The following is a 25,965-nucleotide window of genomic DNA, read 5'->3' as shown; positions in this document are numbered from 1 at the left end:
ATCCAGATGAATTGTATCTTCTTCCCAGAAAAACTATCATATGCAATTTTGTTGCCTAGAATATGTTTTGTGTTTACTGGGTATTTGAGTGTTCATGGACTGTATTCATGGAGATTCGTGTTTGTGTATTGTTTATGTGTTCCTTCACACTGTCACATACTTGTTATTACATATGTGATTAAAATGTGACTATACTCACAGATGTGAAAGCGTATGTCCCCAAATGCTTGTTGAGTTGACCAATTTCCTTTGAGATACTCTTCTGACCTGTGCCATATGTAATAACGGAAAGGGCTGTAGAATATTCACTAGGTTACTATTTAGAAATAAACTTCCTACATACATTGATCCCAGTATACCTAACATCTATACCAACCTATAGATGCTCCTCTGTCTCAATGTGTAGGCCTATTGTTCTTAGATGTATATCAAATTCCTCTGTATTTTCCCGGATTTCTATTTAGTGGTTGGTTTTGTAAACAAAAATAAACATTGAAAAAGATGACCCTCATTAACAATACAGACTTGTGTTAATTCTCTTCCAATCATAAGTATATTCATAGTAAACTCTTCTATTTGACAGCTACTGATTTGTTTTTACATGATAAAAAATAGATTGTCACCAATATCAATCAATCCATCAATAATAGTTTCATCCTCCTTCATTTGCATTTGTGTGCTCTATGCACGTTGTGTGGCTAGGAAGTTCGTCACTGTTTGGTGTAGGAGTTCAGGCGCCTCGAGTTGTTTTCGGTTTAATTTCTGGTGCGGTTAGAATTTTGTTTAGGTTCAAATCAGACTCGAAGCAGAAGCGGTGATCACAAATATCAGTATTGATAAACATATCACTGAGGATCTTGATCATATTCATCGCCGCATCGGAGTCCGTTTAGTCAGCGCAACTTGTGTCGAGATGAGTGTGGAAGCGTACGGGCCGAGTTCTCAAACGCTCACCTTCCTGGACACCGAAGAAGCGGAGCTACTTGGAGCAGATACCCAGGGCTCGGAGTACGAGTTTACCGATTTTACCCTACCTAGCCAGACACAAACTCAAGGCCACACCCAGAGTCAGCTGGACAATCAGGTTTGTATTCTTCATGTCAACAGTTAGCTAGCCAAACACGCTAGCTAACAAGTAACGCGTTAGTTTGCTTGCCCGCCACCACCAACAATGTTGACTGTTTGCTTACGCTATCAACAGTTAGCTAGCCAGCTAATATTATAAAGCGTTGTTAGCCAGTTATCCTACTAGCTAGCTGACTAGCTAACTTGTTTGCTAACACACTGGAATATTGCTAACTAGCTAGCGTTATATGTATCAATAACTGTTTACACGTCACTTGGCTGACTATAACAAAGTTAGTTAGTGATAGCTAGCAGTATAAGGTAGCGTTAGCTAACTTAGCTTCTTGTCTACCACCGTATCGCCACACATTGACTTCCTCCTCCAAGATGAAAGGCCAAAAATGTGCTAAATGTTGGTCATGCTAAAATTGCTAACTAACAACAACAGTACCGATGTGGGTAACGACGTTCTGCAGCAGTTCCAAGTATTCATCAAGTGGTTTGACTACAAACCAAAAAATTCGTACACAAATTAAAAGTTTGCTTGTGTTGTTTTACCCACCGTATGTACCCTTTTAAAGTTGTATGTGTTCATAGTAGTGGCAAATAAAATATGTTTCTAACGTTACCTAGTGCCATAGCAATACTTCAATTTTTGGCCTTGTTACAGTCTTAATTCAACCATACTCTATCTGTAGGTGAATGGTCCTAATGAAGGGCTTCACAATGGAGGGGTTGATGATGTTGCCAAGGCGAGCCAACTCCTCTCTGAGTTGAACTTTGAGGAGGATGAAGAGGACACCTATTACACTAAAGACCTCCCACTGCATGCCTGCAGGTAGTTTGTAAATTAAGTAAAATAATAACTGTTGTAATATAAGCATATTATAACTCTGTTATTGCTTTCAGTGCTGCTGCACCCTATTATGAGTAAATACGTATGACCTAGAAGTCATAAAAAGGCCTGTTGCTCTGTTTCTTTTTTCAGTTACTGTGGCATCCATGATCCTGCGTGTGTGGTGTACTGCAACACAAGCAAGAAGTGGTTCTGCAATGGACGTGGCAATACATCTGGCAGGTATGCTACACGACAGCATCATATCCACAAAAAAATATTTATTCATAACATGCGTGCGCATGTAAGTTGATCGTCTCCCATGCTCTCGTTCAGCCACATCGTAAACCACTTGGTGAGAGCCAAATGCAAAGAGGTGACTCTGCACAAAGACGGGCCGCTGGGCGAGACGGTGTTGGAGTGCTACAACTGTGGCTGTCGCAACGTCTTCCTCCTGGGCTTCATACCCGCCAAGGCCGACTCTGTGGTGGTGCTGCTGTGCAGGTGTGTATAATGGGCTGTATAGTGTGTGGTGTGATAGAGAGACTGATTGTGTGTGTGTTATTACCATAGATTTGACAGTATACACACGTGTGTTGCCATAGAGACCGTGATGTAAACGTAAGTATCAAATCAACGCTTATTTGTCACTTACACCGTTTACAGCATGTTTAAAAGGTGCAGCGAATAGCTTGCAAGTAAGCATTTCGCTGCACCGTTTATACCTGCTGTAAACTGTGTATGTGACTTATAAACTTTGATTTGAGTATGTCCTATTATGGCAAGAGATCAGCACAATCTTCTGTCGAACAGACTTTCGATAAAGCAAGTGTATATTGACTGTATCCAAATGTTTGTGCTCTTAGGCAGCCATGTGCCAGTCAGAGCAGCCTGAAAGACATAAACTGGGACAGTTCCCAGTGGCAGCCGCTGATCCAGGACCGCTGCTTCCTGTCCTGGCTGGTGAAGATCCCCTCGGAGCAGGAGCAGCTCCGGGCCCGTCAGATTACCGCCCAACAGATCAACAAGCTAGAGGAGCTCTGGAAGGTACTGGGCTGACTCAACCCATCCAGGGCCATGAAGTAGACAACGCACTGTACACGTAGTTTAACTTCAGAAATAACCATGAAACACCACAGCATCATACGGGGGTGGGGGGGGTTCATTCAACAAATCAAGGCCTCTTTTGGGGCAGAAGGGCAACTAAACTAGGCAGGGACAGTCCCTACCAACACCTATTAGTAGCTGTAGGAGGAATCAGTCAGTGTTACTATATATGGACGTGCATGAAAGCTTGAACCTGTGCATCCTCTTGTCTCAGGACAATCCAACAGCCACTCTGGAGGATCTGGAGAAGCCCGGTGTAGACGAGGAGCCTCAGCACGTGCTGCTGCGCTACGAGGATGCCTACCAGTACCAGAACATCTTCGGCCCCCTGGTCAAACTGGAGGCCGACTACGACAAAAAGCTTAAAGAGTCCCAGGTATAGCCCCTTTAGATAATTAAGGCCCTTTAAAAATCTGCGATGCAGAGAACCCGGACGGAATCACGGAATGCAGACATTAAACAATATTCAAAAATGTATTGAACATATTAGGAAATCGACTAAATGTATTGAACTTTGTAGTCATGTGTTGATTCCGTTTTTTCCTTCAACATTCTGAAGAGGCAGCATGGGAATGCCCCTGTCTGTGTGTGCATTTGTCTACCACTGTGTGTGGCCGATAGCGATGATGCTAATGATAACTATCATCTGGTAGATGGAAAGGCTTTCCCAAAAACGTTCTCTATTAAATATCAATTGCAAAGTAGATTACGCCTACCTGGCAGAATGATATCATGATTATTTGCATCAATCCAGTGGTGATTTGTTTAGCAAACTCTGCACACACATGTGTACTACAGAAAAACCAAACAAGTCTCTTGCTGGTGCACACTTGAATTAAAGGGTATCTACACCTAAGAATTTACAAATTTTGGATTTTCTTTTCTTTCTCCCAGACCTCAAATGGGGTCTTCTGATTTGTTGTAGATTTGGAACATCCAATTTTGTCGTTTTTTTATATATAAATATTTTTTAAAGTGTGTTTTAGAGAGCGAAAACCAGAAAAAAATCTGGAAATCTGAAACATGGAAAAACAGAATTAGTCAAAAAATAAAATGGATTTTATAGGGCCCAAGATCATCCATAAGCTCTCCTTTAAGTCAACAAAAGGTCAGTCACACATGAGTCTACTGTGCAACTGCCTACTACAACATACTATTAAATGTTTACATGCAGTACTTTATCTGTCTTGTGTGAGGTAAAATCATAATGGTCGAAACCTTGCTATAACCCTGCCAAATTTGTCAAATCAGTGAACATGTTCAGGGAACGATGCATGTTCAAAGAAAAGGAAATTGTACTTGAACATAGCAGGAGGGCTGAGTTTTCTTATATGTAGCTAATAACAGTATGACTAATAATTTGTCCTATTGTTTCCCTTGTTCTCATCTGGAACTCTTCATAGACCCAAGATAATATAACGGTCAGGTGGGACCTGGGGCTGAATAAAAAGCGGATTGCCTATTTCTCCTTGCCCAAGACGGATTCAGGTGGTAATTCTTTCAATTGACTTTTCTCTGTCTACCAGTTTTTCTGCTGTGCATAGAGAGCCCTTGCATCCCATACCTGCATCCCTGGTGGTGTGTTCGTTTTGTGTCGTGCCGTGTGTGTACGGTATTGTATTTTCTCCGCCTCATTGGAACCATTATTCGTATATTTTGTGGTATAGTTTTGAGCAAAGTGTTTCTAATGTGTCTCTGTTTGTGGTGGTTTGTACAGACATGCGGCTGATGCAGGGAGATGAGATTTGTCTGCGCTACAAAGGAGACCTGGCCCCACTTTGGAAGGGCATCGGCCATGTCATCAAAGTCCCAGACAGTATCCTTTAACTAAAAGACCATTCTGAAGAAAAACTTTAATTCTTCAGTGGTTGCTCATCTCTACCTTCTGACCACATTTTCAAAGTGGTCCCTTTTTAACAAATAGGATCCACCTCTCCATCTTTATTTTTCCATGATGGGGGTCAGAAAAAAAAAAGAAGCAATTTTGTGTCTCAATTTATCAGCCAATCTGAACATTCTCAATGTCTCAAATGCAGACTAGTTCTTGGTAACCAATGCAAAACGTGAGCTAATCAGTCTAATGATACTAGCCACGTTATTGGGTTGCAGTGTTCAAAGGCTTGCAGAAATAAATTATATTTTATTGGGAGATAATTACCTAATTTAAACCAAATTATTAAGGGTTCATTACACCATAGAATTCCCTTAGGAGAAGCCCATCCATTAGTTAATGCCCCTCTAGTTTGCACCTGTCTTGTGTATCTGATATATGCTAATGTGGGGGAAAATCTACAGTTTTGTAGACCTTGCTTTTCTTCCCTACTATTAGCCCCGTTCAAGTGTGTGGGGGGGACGTCTTTTTCTTTCTAACATTCCACAAGGAGGAAAGGCTATTTTGCTGTACTTATTTCCTTAGCACCCTTTGTGAAAGACTATGGAGATGAGATTGCTATAGAATTGCGCAGCAGTGTCGGAGCACCTGTGGAAATAACCCACAACTACCAGGTCGATTTCGTGTGGAAGTCCACTTCCTTTGACAGGTGTGACAAGCAGATCAGAATATTTAATCAGTTCTACTTTGGTTGTTGATGCTCTGGTGTTCTTAACGTGACGTCCAGAGTACTGATTTTCTTTAGCCTCAGCAGCATTTCACATGATTTATCCCTAACATAACTCCTGACGTATATTGAAGAATTGAATGAATAAGACATGATATGAAGGTACTAGCTTGTATTATTATTGTTAATCACATCACTCTTTATCGCCACTATAACCCATTGGTTTCCACTGGGTTTCAGAATGCAGAGTGCCCTGAAGACCTTTGCTGTGGACGAGACGTCTGTGTCAGGCTACATCTACCACAAGCTGCTGGGCCACGAGGTGGAGGATGTCATCATCAAGTGTCAGCTGCCCAAACGCTTCACTGCCCAGGGCCTGCCCGATCTCAACCACTCTCAGGTCTGACCCACACACATACTCTTACCACCTCACTGACCCAACCTGACTGCCTGAAACTGAACTTGTTTGCATTTTTAACCATTCGTTTTAGTGAATGAATGATCACAAAAAAGTTGACATTTCCTCTTATAATGGGGAAACCTTATTATAGTAATGTCATCTTATAATCATGAAGAACTTCTTTTGGAGTTAGATGTTAATTCCCCGTACTACTATGTGCTCTTTGCGCAGCTTTCGTAAATGTTTTGATTTGTGTGTTTAAAATAGGTTTATGCTGTGAAGACTGTGCTGCAAAGACCCCTCAGTCTTATCCAAGGCCCCCCTGGCACTGGGAAAACTGTCACCTCTGCCACCATAGTGTACCAGCTCGCCAGGCAGGGCAACGGGTAAGATGGGTAACACTCACTATGCATATGTGTCTTTTTTAAAAGCATTTTCGTGTGCAGTTTACATTCAAGTCGTTAAGCAGAAGCTCTCATCTAGAACGACTTACAGCAAGTGTATCGTACTTAACGAACATCTGAAGCGACGCTCATCAAAAGCATCTCCACGTTGTCCAAGCTTTCTGCGTTCATCTGTTGTGTTTGGTTCCTGCAGACCCGTGCTGGTGTGTGCTCCCAGTAACATTGCGGTGGACCAGCTGACTGAGAAGATCCACATGTCAGGTCTGAAGGTGGTCCGGCTGTGTGCTAAGAGCAGAGAGGCCATCGACTCCCCCGTCTCATTCCTGGCGCTGCACAACCAGATCCGCAACATGGACAGGTGGGGCATTCTGGGAAATGAAGTCTTTGTTAGCACTGTCTGAAATTGTATCCTACACGTAGTAGTGCTTTCGTAATCACTCATGTTAATGCTTGTAGCAATGTATTATCCCTGTTTTGAATATCAAAGAATTACGGAAAGGGAAGGATGGATTTTTTAAACACTTCCAACAGAACCATTGAATAGATCTGCCAGACTTTTGATATAATAACTCTAATTCTGTGTGTTTCTAATGGGGGTGTTACTCTGCTCAGGCTTTGCTTACTCATGCCAAATCTTAAAACGCCTGGGTAAGTATTTTAAGTTTCCGCTAACCACATTGTTATAGCAATCTGTAAGTCGATGACACTGTCGATGACTTGGCACGTAAACATTGGTTAATGCATGCAACGTCTGAGCAGGGGAATGCAACCACAGACTTAGTTTTGCGTAGCCATACCTCCAAATCGCATTGTTGTCACACCTCATTTGGAGGTCTGGAGAATTTTATATCATCCGAAATGGCTTGATTGGTCTGATGGCTTCCAGCGGCTACATTTTATTGGATGTTCAATTTCAAGAACCGTCACTCACATGTGACCGTGGCCACACTTACAGAGAGTTGTTGCGTATGCTAGTTTGCAACATCGCAGAAAATAGAAGAGAACCTGAAGAAAAAACTGAATTCTGTTTTGGCAGAAATGTGCTCTATACACATCGAGTCGAAGGCATTACAACTTCTCTGCACCCTACAAAAAAAAGATAAGTTATGGCGTGTCTACCTACAGGCTGTGGTAATAGTTTAGTGTGGCAGTCGGATTTATTGAAAGTGGAGAAATCAATGGTAATAGTAGTTTCTCATCTGATGTCAATAATCAAGGATCAGGTTTGTGTCCTTAACTCTCAAGGAATCGCCGCCGCATGCTCGGTTTGAAGTGAGATGGAGAACCGTTGCTCCTACGGCACTATTCTAGTGGGCACCTTCAGAGCTCCGCCCAAACAAGGCATTTCATTGGTTTGAGGTGTTGCGAGGCGTCACTGATTCACTCCGGCTTTATACCCCTTTGGAACTACTTTCTGCCATTTACTTCACCAGGTTTTCCGATTAGGGTAGCCAGGTTCTCGCCAAGGCTACTAATGACTCAACCCACTTTGCCTGCTCTGTGTCTGGTGTGACCCTCAGTATGCCAGAGCTGCAGAAGCTGCAGCAGCTGAAGGATGAGACCGGGGAGCTGTCGTCTGCTGACGAGAAGCGTTACCGGGCCCTGAAGCGCACCGCTGAGCGAGAGCTGCTCACGGTGAGGAGGACTTTCTTTTACAACACTTACACCTTTGTCGCCCGATATGTCACAGCAGTATTATGAGAAGAGTATGGCAGATGCTGTCAAGTAGAATGTATTTTTTTTGACCTAGCGAAGATGATATGGGTTCCCTGTTCCTTCAATTTCAAACCAACTGTTAACCTGTTAACCACTGTTCCTCTTTTGTACCTCGGCAGAATGCGGATGTGATCTGCTGTACCTGTGTGGGGGCAGGAGATCCACGCCTGGCCAAGATGCAGTTCCGCTCAATCCTGATTGATGAGAGCACTCAGGCCACCGAGCCAGAGTGCATGGTGCCTGTGGTCCTGGGTGCCAAGCAGGTACAACCACACACCAATTTATGCTCAAGATAAACAGCTCAACTAGGTCAATTGTCCGTGACTTACTCAATCCAGACGAAAACAATGTAAAAGCCCATGAGAATATTTGGTTAATTGATTGTCATTTCATCATTAATTCCCCTTTTCACAGCTCATTCTGGTGGGAGACCACTGCCAGCTGGGCCCAGTAGTGATGTGTAAGAAGGCAGCCAAAGCAGGCCTGTCCCAGTCTCTGTTTGAGCGTCTGGTGGTGCTGGGCATCAGGCCCATTCGTCTGCAGGTGCAGTACCGTATGCACCCGGCCCTCAGCTCTTTCCCCTCCAACATCTTCTACGAGGGCTCCCTGCAGAACGGAGTCACCGCTGGTGAGTTAGACGTTTTCACAAAGGCTTCTTGGTCATATTATAGCTTTTGAATTGGTCATGTGTATAATAAAAATATATATTAAAGAAAATATAAATAATTCACACTTATTATCAGCAATGTACTGGTGTCTTGCATCTAGAACATGTGACGTTTTTGTAGAAAGTGTGTTTGTTCACCCCTAGAAGATCTAGAAGTAGCAGTGTAGATCTGCTTTGGATTCAAGAGGTGTTTGTGTTCATACACTGAGTAGAAAGCATTTACTCTACTGTGAAAGTTTGTTAGGCAATTCTGAAATCGACTGTAACTCAAAGCATATTGCTTTTGGGCGCGTATTTGCTGTTGAATAAAATGGCCAATTTTAGGTTTGTTCACAATCTCACTGAATTATTGAAGACCAATTCCCATACTAACCATGTTGACAAATTCTCTGTTTATACTGGGAAGCTGACCGCATCAAGAAAGGCTTTGACTTCCAGTGGCCGCAGCCAGACAAGCCCATGTTCTTCTATGTAACTCAAGGCCAGGAGGAAATAGCCAGCTCTGGAACGTCCTACCTGAACAGGTACGGCTAACAGTCCTGTCAAGGTTAATCTCAAAGTATCAACAGAATTTATTGCTATTTTGAAATGCACATAGAGTGCGTCTCTTCATTTAGTTTGACTGGAACAATTTTAAACACTCCTCTCTCCCCAGAACTGAGGCGGCCAACGTGGAGAAGATCACAACTAGGCTGCTGAAGGCTGGGGCCAAGCCTGACCAGATAGGCATCATCACCCCCTACGAGGGCCAGAGGTCCTACCTGGTGCAGTACATGCAGTTCAGTGGTTCCCTCCATACAAAACTCTACCAGGTACGGCAGTATAGCTGAACTTGCACTGTCTTGGGAAAAAACAATTCAATATATTTTTGTTGTCGTAGTCTTCTCAAGAACATGATTTGTGATATCGGTTTGCTTTATTATTGTTCTGCAGATGGTAGCAGACTTATAAAATCTTAAAATGATATTGCGTTACTAATTATGTCGATACCTGTTACCATTTGYCCAATGCCAAATGCAACAGGTCTCGATGACCGATGTTACAACACTGTTCTATCCTCTTGTCTTGCTATCAGGAGGTTGAGATCGCCAGCGTGGATGCGTTCCAGGGCAGGGAGAAGGACTTTATCATCCTGTCGTGCGTACGAGCCAACGAGCACCAGGGCATCGGCTTCCTCAATGACCCGCGCCGTCTCAACGTAGCCCTCACCAGAGCCAAGTAAGCATCTGGACCATTAGTCTTCATTCTCACCACAGCTTCTCTGGATGGACAGTTTCAAATCTGTATGGACAAAGTCATAGAATTACATATAAAAGACCTAGAATGGACAATGGGATCCTAGCAATAGTTACTTCATAGGATGTCTGTGTTCAAAGTCATGGTAGTTTAGAAGACTTGATGATGAATTGTGATGAGCCTCAGTGGAACAGTATAGAATTCATCATCAAAAAATTTATGTGAATCACTGTCCACTTTCATCCTTGACACCGTAGACAAAATGGTGCATTTTGAGACTGCCTTGTCCTTAAATATATTTCTCCCACTGACGTGTGTGTGTAACGTATGTTTTCAGGTATGGGGTGATCATTGTGGGCAACCCAAAGGCCCTGTCCAAGCAGCCTCTGTGGAACCACTTACTCAACTACTACAAGGAGCAGAAGGTTCTGGTGGAGGGACCCCTCAACAACCTGAGAGAGAGCCTGATGCAGTTCAGCAGGCCCCGCAAGCTGATCAATGCCATCAACCCTGTGAGATATCACACTTGCATGAACACACATTATATGTTGGATGTGTCGGAGTGTACAGTTGGCACGTTTTGAGTGTGGGTATTGAACCCATGTTGAGTCTATTCCCCTCATATCCTTTTTTAAATTAATACATAACACTTTTTCCTCAGTAACACTTTTCCCCAGTAACACTTTTAACTCGGTAACACTTTGGCCAATATGTAATGCCATTTACAGCAATGTTATGACAACAGTACAGCAGTTCCACTGTGTTTGAGGGTATTGAACCCTTGTCTGTGTTCCAGGGAGCCCGGTTCATGAGCACTGCCATGTATGATGCCCGTGAGGCCCTCATCCCTGGGTCTGCCTACGATCGCAGCAGCGCAGGTTAGTGGGAAAGTGTTTTATATAAGGCCGTGGCTACGGATACAGAGTTTTTGTCCACACCCTCCGAAATCCTCTTTCTCTAAGCTAAAGTTCCGGATCACCTTCTGCACGTGTTATTTTATGCACACATTCGTTTTTCTAACGTATTTGCTGCTCACACTCCTCCCTTTACGTTTAGCTCTTTACTCACCCTCTTCTGAACCATAATGATGTCTCTGACTCGTATTTTTAAACAGCTAAATTAAAAACCCTGCACCGATTTGAACGTACAATAAATCTTGCTCGACCGAGAGTCATCTGTCAAGTTTTTAAACGTGTATTTCCCCATATACAGTATAGACACATCCTATGTGTTGAAATCAACTTTAAGCACACTGTTTGTTTGATTAAATAATTAAGACACACGAATGACTCAAGCGGGAGCCGATGACCACGCTGTGTAATATTATTTTTTTTACAGCGAGTGCCTGTGTGAATGTCGCACATTGTCTCTCTATCCTCCCTGTTGCAGCGAAAAGGCACCACAGCACAGCACGTGTTTATTGTGCTGTCTGTGCTGAAGCTGCAACATAATTACAGCCATTTAGTTTCTTAAACTCTAACCGAAAAGTTCTGTTACCGAAGTCCCTCATTTGTTTAGGAAAATTATTGCCTATTCCTTCAACCCTTGCTCTCTTTACGTGAAACATGTATGTATCGCATGCACATGGCCAGTAGGGCCATCAATAAATTGGTTATAACAAACTCTGAACGCCGTAACATGTATCAGCAAAATTAATACGGAAAACGTGAAAAAGAAGTCCAATGTGTGGAAGACTCTTGACTTAGTTGTGGAAGCACTGGAGATCAAGAAAAATTAGGGTATAGCAGCAAGCGCTGCGGGAGTATTGTGTGTGCCAAACAGGTTCTGTTAGATTACAATATTATTTTACTGACCGTTTGGAACATTTGTAAAGAAAATGTAAGAAATTATAAGTGTACCAGAGAGTCTGTTGTAATGGAAAACATTAGCAATTATTCAAAGCTCCCATTGTTATTTAATTTTAAAACTAAAATGCTTGATTGCATTTCAAAGCATGAATGACTCATACTGTGTGATGACATGAACAAACAAATTATTTAATGATTTTAGGGCTGACTCCATTTAGTTGACTTGTCGATTGCTTGGTTGATAGGATGTTGGTCGATCGAGATTTCTTTAGTCGAGCAGTAGCAAAATATCTATCTATAGACAGGTGTCTTGTACACCATGATGAGTGGACTAAACCATTGTGGAGGCCATGGGGATGGCACAGTCCATCACTCTGACATGTGCTACTGAAATTGTATATGGGAAAGGGGGATACCTAGTCAGTTGTTCAACTGAAATGTCTTCCGCATTTAACCCAACCCCTCTGAATCAGAGAGGTGCAGGGGGCTGTATGGTTATATTACATAAGAAAAATGGTGCAACACCTAATAAAAAATAGTTATTTTATAACAAATGCGCTTTCTCCCGCGTTGGATAGTGGTCACTGTACACGGTTCTGAAATACATTGGTGCCTTTTCCTAGACCATGTTGCTATGCATAATAGCAAAGTTACCCAGCATATTGGTGTTGTGAACAATGCGGTGGAGGCAGCAGCAGAATGAGCAGGAGAAAACATTGTCTAAGAAAAGTGAAGAGAGAGGAAACCCCAACTTAGTTAGGTCTATAATCAATAGTCTAACTGTTAAATGTACCTGGTTTTATAAATCATCCATATACAGTGGGGCAAAAAAGTATTTAGTCAGCCACCAATTGGGCAAGTTCTCCCACTTAAAAATATGAGAGAGGCCTGTAATTTTCATCATAGGTACACTTCAACTATGACAGACAAAATTAGGGGGAAAAATCCAGAAAATCGCATTGTAGGATTTTTTATGAATTTATTTGCAAATTATGGTGGAAAATAAGTATTTGGTCACCTACAAACAAGCAAGATTTCTGGCTCTCACAGACCTGTAACTTCTTCTTTAAGAAGCTCCTCTGTCCTCCACTCATTACCTGTATTAATGGCACCTGTTTGAACTTGTTATCAGTATAAAAGACACCTGTCCACAACCTCAAACAGTCACACTCCAAACTCCACTATGCCAAGACAAAGAGCTGTCAAAGGACAACAGAAACAATTGTAGACTGCCAGGCTGGAAGACTGAATCTGCAATAGGTAAGCAGCTTGGTTTTGAAGAAATCAAACTGTGGGAGCAATTATTAGGAAATGGAAGACATACAAGACCACTGATAATCTCCCTCGATCTGGGCTCCACGCAAGATCTCACCCCGTGGCGGTCAAAATGATCACAAGAACGGTGAGCAAAAATCCAGAACACACGGGGGGACCTAGTGAATGACCTGCAGAGAGCTGGGACCAAAGTAAAAAAGCCTACATCAGTAACACACTACGCCGCCAGGGACTCAAATCCTGCGTGCCAGACGTGTCCCCTGCTTAAGCCAGTACATGTCCAGGCCCGTCTGAAGTTGCTAGAGAGCATTTGGATGATCCAGAAGAAGATTGGGAGAAGGTCATATGGTCAAATGAAACTAAAATAGACTTTTGGTAAAAACTCCACTTATCGTGTTTGGAGGACAAAGAATGCTGAGTTGCATCTAAAGAACACCATACCTACTGTGAAGCATGGGGGTGGAACATCATGCTTTGGGGCTGTTTTTCTGCAAAGGGACCAGGACGACTGATCCGTGTAAAGGAAAGAATGATGGGGCATGTATCGTGGATTTTGAGTGAAAACCTCCTTCCATCAGCAAGGGATTGAAGATTAAACGTGGCTGGGTCTTTCAGCATGACAATGATCCAAACACACGCCCGGGCAACGAAGGAGTGGCTACGTAAGAAGCATTTCAAGGTCCTGGAGTGGCCTAGCCAGTCTCCAGATCTCAACCCCATAGAAAATCTTTGGAGGAATGGGCCAAAATACAGCAACAGTGTGAAACCTTGTGAAGACTTACAGAAAACGTTTGACCTCTGTCATTTGCCAACAAAGGTATGATAACACAAAGGTAATTGAAGATATAACCTTTTGTTATTGACCAAATACTTATTTTCCACCATAATTTGCAAATAAATTCATAAAAAATCCTACAATGTGATTTTCTGGATTTCTTTTTCTAATTTTGTCTGTCATAGTTGAAGTGTACCTATGATGAAAATTACAGGCCTCTCTCATCTTTTTAAGTGGGAGAACTTGCACAATTGGTGGCTGACTAAATACATTTTTGCCCCACTGTATATCTACAGAAATAAGACCGATCCTGCGTCTGTTGCCTGTTTGATTGTTTGTTTAATTAGCCTACTGATTCCATGAGTACCAAGCATCACACAACAACATGAAATGTAAACATTTTCTTATTATTTTTTTTACATCTTTGCTTTGCTGTAATAAAGGCTTTACACTTTTTTTTCATTAGAACAGCCTCTGGTATTATTTATAATTTATTAAGTGTTTATTCTGTTCCAAATTTTTCAAAAATGTATATTTTATAATAATAACACTCCTTTTTCTTGATCTCCTTATTGTTAAATTTTACTATTCAGCGACTTGTTCCGAAGCCACTCCTGCATTGTCTTGGCTGTGTGTTTAGGGTCGTTGTCGTGTTGGAAGGTGAACCTTTGCCCCAGTCTGAGGTCCTGAGCTTTCTGAAGCAGGTTTTCATCAAGGATGTTTCTGTACTTTGCTCCATTCATCTTTCCTTTGAGCCTGACTAGTCTCCCAGTCCCTGCTGCTGAAAAACATCCCTACAGCATGATGCTGATGCACCACCATGCTTCACCGTAGGGATGTTGCCAGGTTTCCTCCAGACGTGACGCTTGGCATTCAGGCCACAGAGTACAATCTTGGTTTCATCAGACCAGAGAATCTTGTTTCTCATGGTTTGAGTCCTTTAGGTGCCTTTTGGCAAACTCCAAGCAAGATGTCATGTACCTTTTACTGAGGAGTGGCTTCTGTCTGGCCAGAGGAACTCTGGAGCTCTGTCAGTGACCATCGGGTTCTTGGTCACCTCTCTAACCAAGGCCCTTCTCCCCTGATTGCTCAGTTTGGCCGAATCAGACAGGTGTAACACATACAATTTCAGTAGCACATATCTTAGAGCGATAGACTGTGCCATCCCCACGGCCTCCACAATGGATTAATCCACTGAAACAGGCGCGAATCAGACAGGTGTCTTGTACTCCATATTAAAAAATATATATTTGCGTCTGCTTGACTAAAGAAATATCGGTCGACCAACGGCCTATCGACAAAACAATTGACCAGTGGACTAAATGGGGTCAGCTTTTTTATATTATGAAGGCTACAACCTTCTGTCTGTTGTAACGGATATTGCAGGTGCACAAGCAGGATGCAGGCCCTACACTTTGGAGCAAAAACAATCAGTGTGTTGTGTGATGTAGGCTAATCTTTATAGGTGCTGCCATATCGTATACATGTCTGCCTCCTGTGTGAATTAGTCAGTGTTTGGGTTGATGATGGAAAAATTTGAATTCAATGGCTAATTACACTGCGTGTCTGTCTCGCTCCTTTCCACCTCTGGGCAGCCGAGCATGTATCCAGACCAGTAAAAAGAGTCTGACAATGGGCAAGTTTGTTTTGCGTCGCCCGGTGCCATAGTTATGCCATATATGCCGCTGTACCGTGGCGAGAGTAAATGGCTGCATGTAACTCCACAGCTAAGAACATGATATCGCTAGACTGCCTGTTTGTGTCATGCTTATGTTTGCAATACTGGCAACAAAGTTTGTATGAACATGTCTAATGTATTTTGTGTAAAACATGTACATAGCTGTAGCCTACTCCTCTCCTGACAAAATTACTTGAAGTCGTGCTTATGCTTACTGAGGCATGGAATGCAATATTTAGAACAGGTAAGTGTACAACATGAAGTTTGTAGGCTACACCAGTGACCCGACGAAGGCGACCAAAGTAGGGGGGAGCGGCAGCGGAGCACTGAGCACAGCAGTACGTAGGCAGCAGAGTGGTCACTGCTACGTAAAAAAAATCCTGCACATCCGCAGGTATATCTGTATTTTTAGCCTGGGCAAATTGGGATACAGAAACTCTGTATCCGTAGCCACTTCGTTTTAATTGTTTTATAATGCGTCTTAATAACCTCTTCAATAGCCCACTTACATTTTACAGTGCATTCAAAGTATTCATACCCCTTGACTTATTCCGCATTTTGTTGTTAGTCTGAATTCACAGACTAACAACAAAATATTTGTTTTCAGCCATTTACCCATACCCCATAATGACAAAGTGAAAATATGTTTTTAGAAATGTTTGCTAAATTTATTGAAAATGAAATATTTCATTTAAGTATTCACACCCCTGACGCCATACAGCTGTGAGTCTTTCTGGGTAAGTCTCTAAGAGCTTTCCACACCTGGATTGTTCAACATTTGCCCTTTTATTCTTTTCACAGTTCTTCATGTTCTGTCAGATTGGTTGTTGATCATTGCTAGACAACCATTTTCAGGTCTTGCCTTAGATTTTCAAGTAGATTAAAGTCAAAACTGTAACTTGGCCACTCAGGATAATTCACTGTCTTCTTGGCCAAATCTACACTGGAGTCGCTTACCATGTGTTTTAGGTTATTGCCCTGCTGAAAGGTGAATTCATTTCCCAGTGTCTGGTGGAAAGCAGACTGAACCAGGTTTTCCTCTCGGATTTTGCCTGTGCTAAGCTCCGTTTCTGTTTTCATACTGAAAAACTCCCCAGTCCGTAACGATTACAAACATACCCATAACATAATGCAGCCACCACAATGCTTGAAAATATGGAGTTTGGTACTTCGTAATGTGTTGTATTGCATTTGCCCCAAAGATAACTTTATTCAAGACAAAAAAAAGTGACTTGCTTTGCCACATTTTTTGCAGTTTTACTTTAGTGCCTTGTTGCAAACAGGATGCATGTTTTGGGAAAAATGGATTCTGTACAGGCCTCCTGTAAAACCTCCCAGGTCTTTGTGGTTGAATCTTTGTTTGAAATTCACTTCTCGACTGAGGGACCTTACAATTATTTTTATGTGTGGGGTACAGAGATGAGGTAGTCATGTTAAACATTATTATTGCACACAGTTCATGCAACTTACACTGAACCAAAATATAAACGTAAAGTGTTGTTCCCATGTTTCATGAGCTGAAATAAAAGATCCCAACAACTTTCCACATGCACAAAAAGCTTTTCTCTCAAATTGTGTGGCCAAATTTGTTTCCATCCCTGTTAGTGAACATTTTCTCCTTTGCCAAGAGACTCCATCCACCTGACAGGTGTGGCATATCAAGAAGCTGATTATACAGCATCATCATTACACAGATCATTGCACCTTGCACTGAGGACAATAAAAGGCTACTCTAAAATGTACACTTTTGTCACACAACACAATGCCACGGATGTCTCAATTTGAGGGAGTGTGCAATTGGCATGCTGACTGCAGGAATGTCCACCCAGAGCTGTTGCCAGATCATTTAATGTTAATTTCTCTACCATCAGCTGGCTCCAGTGTCATTTTAGAGAATTTGGCAGTACACGTCCAACCGGCCTCACAACCGCAGACCACGTGTATGGCGTTGTATGGGCGAGTGGTTTGCTGATGTCAATGTTGTGAACCGAGTGCCCCATGGTGGCGGTGTGATATGGGCAGGCATAAGCTACGGACAACGAATACAATTGTATTTTATCGATGGCAATTTGAATGCACAGAGATACCGTGACAAGATCCTGAGGCCCATCGTCATGCCATTCATCCACTGCCATCACCTCCTGTTTCAGCAGGATAATGCACGGCCCCATGTCGTAAGGATCTCTACGCAATTCCTGGAAGCTGAAAATTTCCCAGTTCTTCCATGGCCTGCATACTCACCAAACATGTCACCCATTTGAGCATGTTTGGGATGCTCTGGATCGACATGTACGACAGCGAGTTCCAGCCTATATTTTTTGGGGGCTCCCGGTGGCGCAGAGGTCTAAGGCACAGCATCTCAGTGCTAGACCCTGGTTCGATCCCGGGCTGTATCACAACCGGCCGTGATCTGGAATCCCATAAGGCGCGGCACAATTGGCCCAGCGTCGTCCGGGTTTGGCAGGGGTAGGTCGGCATTGTAAAATAAGAATTTGTTCTTAACTGACTTGCCTGGTTAAATTAAAATGTAAATATCCGGCAACTTCACACAGCCAATGAAGAGGAGAGGGACAACATTCCACAGGCCACAATCAACAGCCTAATCAACTCTATGCGAAGATGTGTCACGCTGAATGAGACAAATGGTTGTCACACCAGATACTGACTGGTTTTCTGATCCATGTCCCTACCAGTTTTTTTAAGGTGTCTGTGACCAATATATGCATATCTGTATTCCCAGTCATGTGAAATCCATAGATTAATCCATTAGGCTCTAATTTCAATTGACTGATTTCCTTATATGAACTGTAACGCAGGGGCGGGAGGTAGCCTAGTGGTTAGAGCGTTGGACCAGTAACCAAAAGGTGCTAGATTGAATCCCCGAGCTGACAATGTAAAAATCTGTCATTCTGCCCCTGAACAAGGCAGTTAACCCACTGTTCCGAGGCCGTCATTGTAAATAAGAATTTGTTCTTAACTGACTTGCCGGGTTAGATAAAAGGTTAAATAAATAAAAAAAACGCCGTAAAATCTTTGAAATTGTTGCATGTTGCGTTTTATAATTTTGTTCAGTATATTATGTGACTTGTAAAGCACATTTTTACTCCTGAACTTTTTTAGACTTGTCATAAGAAAGGGGTTGAATACTTATTGACTCGACATTTCAGCTTTTCATTTTTTATTAATTTATTATTATTTTTTAAACTTAATTCCACTTTGTGGTATTGTGTGTAGGCTAGTGATGAAAAAATCTAAATTGAATGCATTTTAAATTCAGGCTGTAACACAATTTTTGGGGGGGAAAGTCAAGGTTGTGAATACTTTCTGAAGGTACTGTAGGCTAATGCCTTGCTAGAACTGTAAGGTGGCACCAGAATATATTGCATTGCTAGATGCAACAAACGCATCCTACAGGAATGGGACCGCTCACACACTACTGTGACATGTTTTCTGTGTGTTTCTTTCTACAGGGCGTCCATCCAACATGTATTTCCAAACCCACGATCAGATCGGCATGATTGGGGCTGGGCCAGCCCACCTGGCGGCCATGAACATGCCTATTCCCTTCAACTTGGTGGTGCCACCCATGCCTCCGCCAGGCTACCTGGCCCAGGCCAACGGCCCTGCTGCAGGTGAGCAGGAAGGGAAACAACTACTATTCATTAGTTGTTCATATATTGACTGGTGGAATATGTATTTGGCCCTGTGAAGTTGGACAGTATCCAAATAACCAGAAGTCTCAGTGTTGCTTAACAGAGTATTCTTCATGTGGTACTGTTGTTGGTGATATTATGTTATGGGGGTTTGGAGATGTCCTCGTACCCCTACTATTTCTCATCTGTAATGCATGTTCATTGTTTGTTCGTGTGTTTGACAAGTGAGCGGGAACTTACTCTCTCTGTGCCACCCAGGTCGTGGTGGGGCGCTGAAGGGCAAAGCGGGGCGTGGCGGGCGCCAGAGGACCCGCGGCATGGGGAACCACGGTAGCAGCGGGCAGGCCAACGGGCACAACAGCCAGGCCAGCCAGGACGTGTCTTCCCAGCCCTTCTCCCAGGGGCCACTCACCCAGGGCTACATCACCATGAGTCAGCCCTCCCAGATGAGCCAGCCTGGCCTCTCCCAGCCTGAACTTTCCCAGGTAACAAGACCGGCCTAAACTCCACTCTTTACTACCTAATACCAAATCAGAATCTGGCCTCGTACTCCTATGCCCAATCCCAAATCGTACCTTACTCTTTATGTGATTGTGGAGATCTGAGAGGATTGGATGGGTATAAGTGAAAATTATAATCGCTTCACCTTGCCCATTGGTTAGATGTAATGTTTCTGCCATATTGCTTGAACCAAGCAAGAAGCAGTATGGTAATAATAACGTAAGCAATATGGTAATAATGCCACCTCTGATTTGCTGGGTGGAGGTTCATATTGCTGACATCATCTGATACTCTTAGGGGAATGTGTTGGAAGCAATGTCCCCTTTAAGCTGCGTGCGGGCGCGCAGTAGCCTCGAGACTGCCGCGCAGGTCCCCTGAGACTGCGCAGAAGAAATACAGTATCGTCCCACGGAGGGAAGCACGAGATTGAACTTCACTCAACTTTTTAGAGTTTTCCCTGTTAACACTATCAACGTTTCCCTTTATTGTGGCAATTGTGATCGAATCAACGCAATATTATCCACTTTCAATGCAACATACCAAAACAAAAATAACTATGCAAGACTTAGAATGCAAAACTAACTACACGAGATTTTGTTGTAGCGTGCGGCATTACCAATCAGAGCTGCAGTAGGCCTATATGCAAATAGACCATTGCCATATATGGATCTGTGCCATTTACTTTGAACTGGACAGTTTACAGCATGAGCAGTCGTAAGTAGATTAGCCATGTGTGCACATATTGTTCATGTTCTTTGCTAGTTAGTGAGTTATTAACCCAGTTATAGATCATTTATAGTCAGCAATAGGGGAGCGATTGCTTCCTACAAGAGCACAAAACGTGTACATTTCTAGACATCTTTGAAAAGACAGTCAGGAAAATATATTATTTTTTTTACCCCCAATTTCGTGTTATCCAATTGTTAGTTGTTAGTCCAATTGTTAGTTGTTATCCAATTGTTAGTCCAATTGTCTCATCACTGCAACTCCCGTACGGACTCGGGAGAGGCGACGGTCGAGAGCCATGCGTCCTCCGAAACACGACCCAACCAAGCCGCACTGCTTCTTAACACAGCGCGCATCAAACCCGGAAGCCAGCCGCACCAATGTGTCGGAGGAAACACCGTACACCTAGCGACCTGGTCAGCGTGCACTGTGCCCGGCCCGCCACAGGAGTCGCTAGTGCGCCGCCGGCCAAACCCTCCCTAACCCGGGAGGGTGCCTTAGACAACTGCGCCACCCGGGAGGCCCGGCAATGTTGTATTTTGAGGCAGGCTTGAATAAGCTAAGTAGGCAGAGGGTAGCATAATTTGTCTGATTCTCTGTAATAATGTTATGGGAATAATAATGCATTTTATTTTGTAAAGAGGTTTCTTGCATCAAACAACACAACATTTTCAGTCACCTTGTCTGAAGGATAAACAGGTTAATGTCAAGCCCTGCATGTTTTTTTCAAAAGTCTCATGGAATGTAGACCTACATTTAACACCACACACTGGCTGCTACTGTAGGCTGAATGATAGAACAGCTATTTCCATGTTAAAATGTTATGAGATGCATTTTCTCCATTGTTTTTGATGGTAGGCCACTCTGGTAGACCTACATTATGATCAAATAGCCACAGTAGCCTACTTGGCCACTGTTAAAACTAACTTAAACCGGGTACAGCCTCAGTGTTCACAGTAAACGCACGCTGGAAGTTGCACAGAATTTTCACAACATTCAAGTTTGCGCTCAGCAGACCTGAAATTTGCTCAGTGCTGAAAAAATGTAGGAAACATTAGTTGGAAGAATTATGTTTTGGATGTAATTGGGTGTTTCTCCTTCTGTTTTAACAGGACAGTTATTTAGGTGACGAGTTCAAGTCCCAGATCGACGTGGCTCTGTCGCAGGATTCGACTTACCAGGGTGAACGTGCATACCAACATGGTGGGGTGACTGGACTGTCACAGTACTAGAGTGTAAGATAACTATTCCCATTCCCACGGTACTAGAGTAATCAAGAAGTGTTATTGATTTGACCTCCCCTGTACAGACGAGTACTTCCAAAAATCGTGTTGGTGGAAGCCATTTTGAATATCCTTATTGTTTCCTTTTCTCAGGTTGTTGGAAGAGGAGCTAGGCTTGAGCTGAGCTTAGTTCATCAGCATTTTAATCTGGGTAATAATAAAAACAAAAAATGGATACCTGTTTTCCTCTGCTACAACTGAAGCACCACCGTGTGAAATCAACGGGAGAGAGAAACCAACCAATCGCGAGAGAGAAAGTGATGGAAAGAATGGACGACCAGGAAGAGGGAACGTGTGGGAGTGAGGGACCACTGCCGGCACATGGGAACGAAAGCGAGAGGAAGACGGTGGCCAGCGGTCGAGCTGTCGTGAGGAAGACGAAACGAGGAACAACTCCCTCCCTCCACAACCCTTTTCCCACCTCCCCTTCCAAGCTCACGCCTCTGTCTGAGAGAATGACCAGTTATCCAGAGGACCTTGCTCTTTGATCAGCTAACAGAGAAAGAGAAGTTCTCAAGCAACTTGGCTGGGGGAGCACTTTCCACTAACTCTCAAAAGCAGATAACAAGAAAGTAGAGGGGGGAGGGTGTGGAACACTTCAAGCAGGCAACATAGGAAATCCTCACCTCAATGTTGATCGCTTGCCAAACCCGTTTGATACCCAGACTCATTTGATTGGATTGATGTGGAGGACGAGTGGCGGTGTTGATCTCAACTCTCAGACCTGAAATCTCATCAAATGACCGCAAGAGGAACAGTCTCCAAGAGGAACAGTCTCCAAGAGGAACAGTCTCCAAGAGGAACAGTCTCCGTTCACGTCGTCGTTCAACTTTGAGTTGAAAAGTTTTCTCCGCTAAAGTCTGATAATAAAGAACTTTGAATTGAAATGCCTTTGATGGCCTTCGGAACCATTTGGCTTTTTCAACAGGTCTTTTCAGAAACAGGTGGTTAACTAGAAGTCTGGTGGAGTTGAGTGGCATGGGGATATCAGAGGAAAGTTTCTGAAGTGGTGAGCTCTGGATCCAAGAGATCTGTAATCGTGAGACTATTTGTTTTTGAAGTACCTTTCTTATTGCAGAGCGCAAAAGGCAAAAAATATTTAATTGAAAAATGACCAGCATTGAATAATATTAACTCAATATTATTTGAAGTTGCAGCAAAGGCTGTTTTGATCTTTTGAAAGGGGGGGTGGGGTGACATGAGATGTTGCCCGCTGTGCTGTTCAGCGGATAATTTTCTATGTTTTAAACGTTTTTATGCTTAGATTGGCAGCGGCTTTGAAGTAATGCTTTACTTGGGGGAATTCCTTGTGGATGTAAGATCCGTCTGCATGAACACTGAGCTATTAATGGAAACTGATAGTCCACTATCACTATAAAGCATTATAGGCTACACACTTTTGTGTCACTATTGAAGTTGCAAGAGGCAGGTGGCTTGGTGTGAAATACGCTACATGGCCTAAAGTATGTGGACACCCCTTCAAATTTGTGGATTCGGGTATTTTAGATACACCTGTTGCTGACAGGTGCATACAGTCGAGCACACAGCCATGAAATATCCATAGACAAACATTGGCAGTAGAATGGCCCGTACTGAAGAGCTCAGTGACTTTCAAAGTGGCAACGTCATAGGATGCCACTTTTCCAACAAGTCAGTTGGTCAAATTTCTGCCTTGCTAGAGCTGCCCGGGTCAACTCTAAGTGCTGGTATTGTGAAGTGGAAATGTCTAGGAGCAACAATGGCTCAGCCGCGATGCGGTAGGCCACACAAGCTCACAGAATGGGACCGTAGCACGTAAAAATCACCTTTCCTCAGTTGCAACACTCACTACCGCGTTCCAAACTGCCTCTGGAAGCAACGTCAACACGAGCTGTTCATCGGGAGCTTCATGAAATGGCTTTCCTTGGCCGAGCAGCTACACACAAGCCGAAGATCACCATGCGCAATGTCAAGCGTCGGTTGGAGTGGTGTAAAGCTTGTCACCATTGGACTCTGGAGCAATGGAAACGCGTTCTCTGCAGTGATAAATCACGCTTCATCATCTGGCCGTTGACGGACAAATCTGGGTTTGGTGGATGCCAGGAGAACACTACCTGCCCGAACACTACCTGCCCGAATGCATCCAACTTTAAAGTTTGGTGGAGGAGGAATAATTGTCTGGGGCTATTTTTCATGGTTCGGGCTAGGCCCCTTAGTTCCATTGAAGGGAAATCTTAACGATACAGCATACAATGACATTCTAGACGATTCTGTGCTTCCAACATTGTGGCAAAAGTTTGGGGAATGATCTTTCCTGTTTCAGCATGCCAATGCCCCCATGCACAAAGTGAGGTCCATACAGAAATGGTTTGTCTTTTGGGATGAATTGGAACGCCAACTGCGAGCCAGGCCTAGTTGTCCGACCTCACTAATGCTCTTGTGGCTGAATGTAAGCAAGTCTCCGCAGCAATGTTCCAACATCTAGTGCTGTTATAGCAGCAAAGGGGAGCCGACTCCATATTATTGCCCATGATTTTGGAATGAGATGTTCGATGTGCAGGTGTCCACAAACTTTTGGTTATGTAGTGTAACAGTTAAGGAAAAGACTAGGATGGTGGCTGGAAGAAGGATAAGGCTTGTGAACTCCTTGAAGATGCATCCTCCGAATCTGGTTATTTAGTATGGAGAGTCAATTGGCGTTCAAATTTGAATGTGATTCTTCCCCTGTGAAATGCAGTCGTGCGTATAGAATGTTAGATACATGACTAGAATTAAGTTGTCAAATCCAAAGTATTTGAAACCATTTCACACCAGTTACACACAATCAGTAAAATTACCACTGGTACTGATTTTCATACAAGGTGACAGTGATTTCTCACATAAAAAGAATGAATGCATCCGAATCAGTACCCGTAACTTCCTTTTGGTTATTTGCAGGTATAAAGCAGCACAAACATGAATGAAGGTGAAAGCAACCTATGCCAGCATATACCAACTTCATAGAAAGAATCACTGAATGTGACCAGTATGTTGTGACATTGAAACCAGAGTCCTAACTTGAACCTGAGTCAGTGTTTCTGAATGGTTACTGAATGTACGAACTGGTTTAAGCCACCTTCCTTCTCTTAGGAGTTGCCACTAAATGGCCTTCCTTTTGTAACTTCTATTTTATGAGTGTTTTACATTTTTGGCTTCCCTATAGTTCACCCATCTGTTTGCTCCAAATTCCTATGGCTCCCAAACCCTCCATTCTTACTCCTCTGTGAATTGTAATGTAATCCGCCCCCCAGTATTTCCTTTTTTGCATGATTTGCCTGCCATTTTTTGAAGGGGCGAGGTTGTGAACAGCAAAATGAGACTTAAACCACACTATATGGTTTAATTTGTTATCTGATGACAAAGGGGGATTAAATAATGTTTTTGTTTTTTTAAAGTTTTAAATCAATCATTTAAATAAACCGTACATGGGACTGTTTTATATTGAGGAATCCTTGTCTATTTGAGGAGTCCTCTATCAGTTTTTAGGAATGTTATTTGGATGCTTAGAGCATCAAATTGAGAATGATTTCATTTTAGCTCACCACCTGCTTTGTCCTCTGATGTCCATTCATTTTTCTTTTTCTTTGTCGGCACCTGACTTTGAATATGTCAATCCAAAACACATTGTATGACAATCTTGCTGTCAAATAGCTAGTCATGGTTGAAAAAATACTTACAAATTGTCTTTTTTGATCAGCATTATGCATTTTTTCCCATGTTGATTATGTTACTGTATTTCACATCAAGAAATACAAGAATTCCAGCAGGGAATATAGCATTGCTCCTTATACTTTTTACTAAGATGGTGACATTATACTTATGTTGAAATGAAATACAGCAATCCTGCTATCATAGTTTGTCATCTGTTACATAGCCAGCACTGCTAACTAGAAATGTATTAAAAGTATATTACCAAACTATACTGCAGGAATCAATGGATAAGAACAGACATTTTTTACCGTAATGGTAATACGGTAATGTATGCCTTCCTTCTTCCCAGCATTTGGATTCTCACTATGGAAAAACTGCACTGGATTTGCAAGAATTAGTATTTTTGTTGCAGTGAAGATTAATCAAGACATTTCGCCTGATGATTCCTTTCTTGTGAAACTGAAACAAAGGTTGCTTATATGTCAAAGGGTTTGAGCAATGAGAAAGTGATTTAGACATTTATTTGGCATTTACAGATTATGAAACATGTTGCACCTGAACTCGGCTCAATAATGGGCAACTGGTCTTGTTATACAGTTGAAATCGGAA

General features: G+C 42.8%; 1 protein-coding gene across 4 annotated transcripts; it reads left to right on the top strand.

Moving 5' to 3' along the window:
- The first annotated feature begins 688 nt into the window (after positions 1-688).
- On the top strand, positions 689-25,625 carry LOC111975641 (regulator of nonsense transcripts 1). 4 transcript variants are annotated; one of them, XM_024004106.2, is made up of 24 exons: positions 689-1,084; positions 1,764-1,903; positions 2,054-2,143; positions 2,237-2,404; positions 2,767-2,947; positions 3,222-3,383; positions 4,411-4,495; positions 4,725-4,823; positions 5,439-5,547; positions 5,806-5,965; positions 6,233-6,351; positions 6,563-6,727; positions 7,890-8,004; positions 8,205-8,348; positions 8,500-8,713; positions 9,159-9,276; positions 9,408-9,564; positions 9,828-9,970; positions 10,326-10,500; positions 10,785-10,866; positions 18,995-19,156; positions 19,436-19,662; positions 21,517-21,639; positions 21,781-25,625. In XM_024004106.2, exons 1-23 carry the CDS (start codon positions 914-916, stop codon positions 21,634-21,636), a joined length of 3,306 nt encoding a protein of 1,101 aa, XP_023859874.1. In that variant the 5' UTR covers positions 689-913; the 3' UTR covers positions 21,637-21,639; positions 21,781-25,625. The 4 variants fall into 4 exon arrangements, with proteins under 4 accessions (XP_023859874.1, XP_023859871.1, XP_023859872.1 ...); XM_024004103.2 differs by having other exon boundaries at positions 5,424-5,547; XM_024004104.2 differs by having other exon boundaries at positions 4,411-4,498.
- The last annotated feature ends 340 nt before the right edge of the window (positions 25,626-25,965 follow it).

This window comes from Salvelinus sp. IW2-2015, linkage group LG16 (assembly GCF_002910315.2).
Source record: "Salvelinus sp. IW2-2015 linkage group LG16, ASM291031v2, whole genome shotgun sequence".
NCBI lineage: Eukaryota > Metazoa > Chordata > Actinopteri > Salmoniformes > Salmonidae > Salvelinus > Salvelinus sp. IW2-2015.
The sequence above is the reverse complement of the archived record's forward strand: the minus strand, read 5'-3'. Positions and strand labels throughout refer to the sequence as shown.

What these genes read in the sequence shown, in the direction of transcription:
- LOC111975641 (XM_024004102.2), top strand. Translation starts at nt 914, where the DNA reads ATGAGTGTGGAAGCGTACGGGCCGAGTTCTCAAACGCTCACCTTCCTG. An exon ending in TCCATACAAAACTCTACCAG is followed by an intron (nt 9,565 to 9,827) that starts GTACGGCAGTAT and finishes TCTTGCTATCAG; the next exon opens with GAGGTTGAGATCGCCAGCGT. An exon ending in TGATCAATGCCATCAACCCT is followed by an intron (nt 10,501 to 10,784) that starts GTGAGATATCAC and finishes TCTGTGTTCCAG; the next exon opens with GGAGCCCGGTTCATGAGCAC.